Source organism: Rhipicephalus microplus, chromosome 1 (genome assembly GCF_043290135.1).
Source record: "Rhipicephalus microplus isolate Deutch F79 chromosome 1, USDA_Rmic, whole genome shotgun sequence".
Taxonomy (NCBI): Eukaryota; Metazoa; Arthropoda; class Arachnida; order Ixodida; family Ixodidae; genus Rhipicephalus; species Rhipicephalus microplus.
In genome coordinates, this window is record NC_134700.1 from 73,854,952 (window position 1) to 73,860,951 (window position 6,000).

Here is a 6,000-nt window from a genome sequence, read left to right on the forward strand (position 1 = left end):
ACTCACGATGAGGTCCCGTCAAAGCGATGTGTATTTCAATAAGCAAAAACACCTGGTAATTCGAATTCACAAGCACTGCGACGGTTAGTTTGAACATACCGCGCTCCGAAAATGCTCTCAGCACCCCGCCCAATCTCGCGGTGGCACCTCCGACACCTCAACGCTGCGCGTGAAGGAAAGGAAAGACTGCGATGGAATGTTTGCGCTCTCTCAAATGCCGATCTGCAAAGCGCCTGTGCCACGCTTCTTCCTTTTTCACCCCTGCCACCGTAAAGACCCTTTTCCTTCCAATACCGCGCGCAAGGAGACAGAGGAAAAAAAAAAAGAGAGAGAGAGAAAAGCTGTTGCGGAGTGTGGCTCTCTCTCAGGTGCCGGTGCCATGCTTCTCCCTTTCCCGTCCCTGCCACGTAACCCTTCTACTTTCAATGACGCGCGCCAATTCGAACTTATTTAATTCGAACTTAATCAATTCGAACTTATTTTAATTCGAACAAATTTTCGGGCCCTTTCGAGTTCGAATTATCAAGATTCGACTGCATAACAACAGTGAAACGAGAAGAAAAAAAAATTGAGAGAAATGCTGTGCACATTTCTGCAAAAAAAAAAAAAAGCAAAATTATGAGTCGTGTTGAGAACACATAGACGGTGGCCAAGCATGTTTATGTACATTTTTTTGCATAAAAACACCTGTATTTATGACAGCAGTAATATGTGTGACCCCTAAAAATGTGTTGCCACGGCCTGAGTGTGCTGCGTCTACCCATTAGGCTGTGGGTTGTGGTGCTACTGCCGCTAAGGGAACGTTATCGAGTGGTATGCATAATTGACTCTCAGGTTCTTTGTTAAGCTTATCGTGTTCCTCCAGTTCTTGTACTCATGTTGAAATTGAGTGATAAGAGTTGAGGCACAGCATTTGCACTGCGCTGACGATAGCATTAGCAGTGTTCATAGTCACATGTGATGCAGGTGTGGAACAGTCACCTGATGATGGATGCATACATGGCAAAGGCATACGTCGATGCCCCACTGGGCGTCGAGCGACAGACGCTGGAAGTGCCACTTGTGGGACATCGGAACCGGCCGGCCAGCGGAACCGATGGCAGCTTGGGAACTCTGTTTGTCGAGGTCACTACCACTGACGACTTGCTTGGTGTCTGAGCCAGTGAAACTGTATGTGCTTCCATCCCTGCAGCTAGGGTTGAAACAGCTCAACAAAGGTGCTTATGGCCAAAGGTTACATGTTAATCGGGTGCGTGCCCATGAAATCGAATCGTTGGCACCAATCGTGCAGTGGCACCACTATAGTGCATTGTTCCTGTAGTGAAAATGTGATTAAAGTGTTTATTGTGAAAGTGTACAAACACTACAGAGTATGTCTCATACTATGAGTAGGGCTCTGTGTTTTTGGAATAATGTGAAGAAATACGGTAAACACTCGTCAATAAAGGTTTTTATCATTCATATTTATACGATAAACTTCGATATTAAAGGAGCATTTTCAAAGCTGAGACTCATCATTTGAATGCAGGAAACATCCATCAGCAGCATCAACATCATGATGTAAGGTTGCGTCTGTTAAAGCAGGCTTTAAGGTAGAAACTGACATGGGAGTTACGTATAAAAGTATTTGTGCATATGTGCTCGTGCGTTCAAGCCATTGAGACATATAAATACAGGTAGTGTGTTTGCATATTTTTGGGTTTATATATAATTTCGTAGAAGGTTTTGCAGGAATGAGAATAACGATATTAATAAGTATTATATTTTTCATCAAGAAAATGAGAGAGGACAAGCAGCTTGCCTCCAACAGCACACTTCGGCAAGTTCACAGCAGTGCAGCCTAGTGTTACAAGAGGGCAGTGCATGCGGCCTTATAATAGATTAAGTAAAAAGCATTAATAATAATAATAACAATAATAATATCTGGAGTTTTACGTCCCAAAACTACCATATGATTATAAGAGATGCTGTAGAGGAGGGCTCTGGAAATTCTGAGCACCTGGTGTTTTTTTAATGTGCGCTGACGTTGCACGGTGCACAGGCCTCGACCATTTCTCCTCCCCGAAAATGAGACCACCGTGGACGGAATCGAACCTGTGACCTTCGTGTCACCAGCAGTGCACCGTAACCACTGATCCACCGTGGTGGACTAAGTAAAAAGCAAGTGAAAAAAAAAATGATGGATGGAAAAACTGGTTTATCAGCTCTATCACAACACGTCTTTATTGGATATAAAATTAAGAGCACATTGAACAACTTATAATGCCAAAATAAACACCTCATTTCAGATAAATGTTGATAAATGCCAAATTTTCTCCCCAGAAATAAACTCTAAAAACACGGAACCCTAACTATGAGCCATGGTAACGTAGTGACCGTGGTGTTGCAGAACTGAGAAACTTGGTTTTACACTGAGAAACCTGTTGTACAATTTTGTCAATACCCAGCTATTCACACCACCTTCAAAAGTTGCTCAACCTTAGATGTGTACGCCTGTTTTCTCTTTTTACTGCTCTGCACACACCATTTTCACTTCTCTCACATTTAGTCTAGTATTTTCATTTTGCAGACTGTGTGGTATCTCCAGCTCAAGAAACAAACGAAGCAGTAGATCAGCGTAATGGCATTTATTTGCACCTTTATTAAGTAGTGATACATCCACTTGCCAAATCATATGGCTTTGAATAGCATGCCAGTGTAATATGTTGCAAAATAGGTGATGTTTTGATTCAGCCCACCAGGATAGCAAGCGAGCAAAGTTTGTTCTAGCCAGAAAGCGAAGCCTATGCCTTTACAGCTAATGTCTTGTGAATGTATTCGGTGGAAAGGGGAGGAGTCAATAGGATTGTGTCTGTGGAGCTCCCCTTATTGCACGCGAAAAAGCCTATCGCAGGCCACTCTCTCCAAACTCAGAGAGAGGGAAATGCACTCGTCGTGGGACCGGGTATCAATAAATAGATGGATGTGCCCTTTATACCAAGGTGGGGACATGCACGCCATCAGGCTCAACAAAAAAAAACTTTTTTCTCTTTACTTGTATATTTTGACCTTAATGCTTTTATTACTTCAATTGAACATTTCAAACATCTTCCTTCCTTAGGTAATGTAGAATGTAGTCGAGGAGAAGGAAATTAACTGGCGCTGTCGACAGGATCCAAAACAGCGAGCGTCTTGACGCTACTTCTTGCAGTGCACCAGCAGGTACCAAAAGCGGTGAGCGTATCGTCAGCTTCCCGGACTTCAGCGCCTTTCTCGCTACGGGCTCTCCACTCCACGTCGTCTGCGCCAGTTAATTTTCTTCTCCTCGACTAGCTTCTACACTAGCTAAGGAAGAAAGATGTTTGAGGTTCGGAACGGGTCCCCTCGATGGCTCGAGTGCTCGGGGGCAGCGCGAAGGAAGAGCCGTAGTCCGGTGAAGAGACACTTTTTTGCAGCTTGAGGCATCTGCCCAAGTCGAAGCCTGAACCTCCGCTCTTATTTGACATTCAAGCACCCTTTTTTCAACCCTCAGTTGAACAAAAGGTCTCTACAAAAGCCAATCACACGTGTGGGCTCGCATTGCCACAGCCAATCGCAAGAACACTTTCATAACAAGCACTGCATTGGTAAAAATCACGTTACGAAATACAACACGATAGGGGGTAGGTTCTCCGCGTGTCACACTCTCTCCCATGCCAGGCCTTGCATCGGCCGACCTTCGTCGGTAGCCGCTCTCACGCTCAGGCTCAATCAGCTTTCTCACTAATGTTGCTTCGTAGAAGCCTCCCTAAGCACGGAGATTGCATCGTCTGGCCCTGTGCGCTGACCAGGTGTGCATGCGACAGCGAGGCGCCCCGCCATTGTAACACTCGGTAATGACGTGTAGCAGGGGAGGATAAGCTAGTCTCCGTGCCGCCACCACGTCGCGGTCAGCCCAGTGGTCGGGTCCCTGCGGCATTCTCAATGGCACACGTACTCAGATGGCCGCGCTTGACGTGAATCTTGCCAGACTCGCTTCCGAGTAAGCTTTCTCCTCGTCCCAGACAGGGGCGACCTTGACGGCTCCGCTCGTGAACCGTGTGCACGAAGGAGTCTCCTTTCTTTCCCGCACGCGGCCTTCCGCGTTCACCTTCGCGGAACCGGTCGGCACCGTGAGTTGACAGGTCAGGAAGTGCCTCCACGCTCTGCACCAGCCGTATTAATTGCGTTACACACAACATACCGCTAATGGTTGCCTCATACTAACTGGGCAAGAACGAAATGATGTGGGAGAGGTTTTATGATATTTCAAAGGGAGGCGCTTTACTGTTCGAAGCTAGGTCGGGCTGCCATAGAACACATGATCATAAAGCAAGATTCAATAAAGAGGAGGAACAATGTGCATGCTGTGGAGGAGATGAGGAAATTATGAAAGATGTTCTGATTCAATGTGGCGATAATCACCTGCGTATACGTGTGGGTACAAGCTTACGTGAGGCCTTGAGATTTAGGGACAATATGGAAAGCTGAACACATCTGTGATAGAAACAAGAGACAGTAAGAAAAGTAAGAAAATTAGAGATAAAGGACAGAAATAGTGGGGGAAAATGAGGTCATTCTGCCATAAGAGGGAGAGAGATGGACCATTAATTCATTTTTTTGTGATAATAACATTGATATTGTGGGGAATTGGTTTATTCCGCCAGGCTCTAGCTAAAACACGCTAGTGATATTTTTAGATGAAGAAGATGTACAGGTGATGATGATATCAAAGAGAATAAAGAGTCATTCGCTTGTCGCGCTCACACTGATTCCCCCGCGCGGTGAAAGCGGCTGCCTGGTCGCTTAACAGTATTATGAAATGCGTCGCGCAAAAGGCTTTAAACGAGATGCGTGCACTATCTCTGTTCCTCGGCAACGATGATCAGGACTAGCGCTAAGAGGAGAAACGCGGTAATTGACAGGAGATGTCTGTTCGACCACCGTGTACGGCCCAATGAAGCGACTGATGAATTTGTCGCATAGGCTGGGGACGCGTAGTGGGGTCCATAGAAGAACTTCGTCACCAGGGGAAAAACTCGCAACACGGCGAGACGAGTCGTAGCGAGATTTTCGAGTGTCTTGAGAGAGGCCGGTGTTAACACGGGCCTGGTGACGGCACTGTGCGAGACGAGATAGGAATTCTTCAGAGAAAGGAGCCGTCGAGGGTGCAGGGGCCAAAAGGAAGAGACATCCAGAGCGAAACTCGGCGAGCGACCATGGACGAGAAAAAATGGAGAAGAGCCGGTAGTGCGTTGAGCAGCCGTATTATAGGCGAATGTCACGAATGGTAGAATTGCATCCCAGTTCGTGTGGTTGGGGTGAATGTACATGGCGATCATGTCCGATAGGGTCCGATGAAACCGTTCAGTCAATCCGTTGGTCTGCGGGTGGTAGCTAGAAGTGGTCTTGTGAACAGTGTTCGAGGCACGCAAAACTTGCTCGACAATGGAAGATAGGAAGACTTTGCCACGATCACTGAGGAGAATGCGTGGAGCTCCATGACGCAAAAAGATGTGGCGAAGAAAGAAATCGGCGATCTCGGTGGCAGTCCCAGATGGTATAGAAGCTGTTTCTGCGTAGCGGGTAAGGTGGTCGACGGCCGTGACAATCCAGCGATTCCCATTGGATGATATAGGGAGAGGGCCATACAAGTCGATTCCAACGACTTCAAAAGGCGAGGCGGGACAAGGAAGAGGTTGCATTAAGCCAGCCGGAGCAGTTGTCGGTCATTTTCGCCGTTGGCAATGGACACAGGAGGCGACGTACTTAGCGACGGCTGAAGAGAGGCCAGGCCAGAAACAACGACTTCGTATTTTGTCGTAAGTCTTGTGATAGCCTAGATGAGCGGCGGTTGGATCATCATGAAAGGCTTCAAGAACTTCACGTTGCAGAGAACGTGGGATGATGGGTACCCACTTGTTGCCATCGATGTGGTAAATGTAGCGATATAAAGCATCACCGACAAGCTTAAATTGTTCAAGTTGTCGACGGAGTCTGGCG

At 46.8% G+C, this 6,000-nt stretch overlaps 1 protein-coding gene across 4 annotated transcripts in view; it reads left to right on the top strand.

Annotated features, from left to right (window-relative positions):
* LOC119178704 (calpain-5) overlaps nt 1–1,503 on the top strand; it is a 100,575-nt gene extending 99,072 nt beyond the window's left edge. For 3 of the 4 annotated variants that reach the window (XM_037429933.2, XM_037429934.2, XM_075878507.1), the window contains one exon: nt 967–1,503. In XM_037429933.2, coding sequence (XP_037285830.2) covers nt 967–1,158 — 192 coding nt within the window. In that variant the 3' untranslated portion in view covers nt 1,159–1,503. The remainder of the gene's footprint in view (nt 1–966) is intronic. The other variant, XM_037429935.2, reaches the window with a different exon arrangement.
* The last annotated feature ends 4,497 nt before the right edge of the window (nt 1,504–6,000 follow it).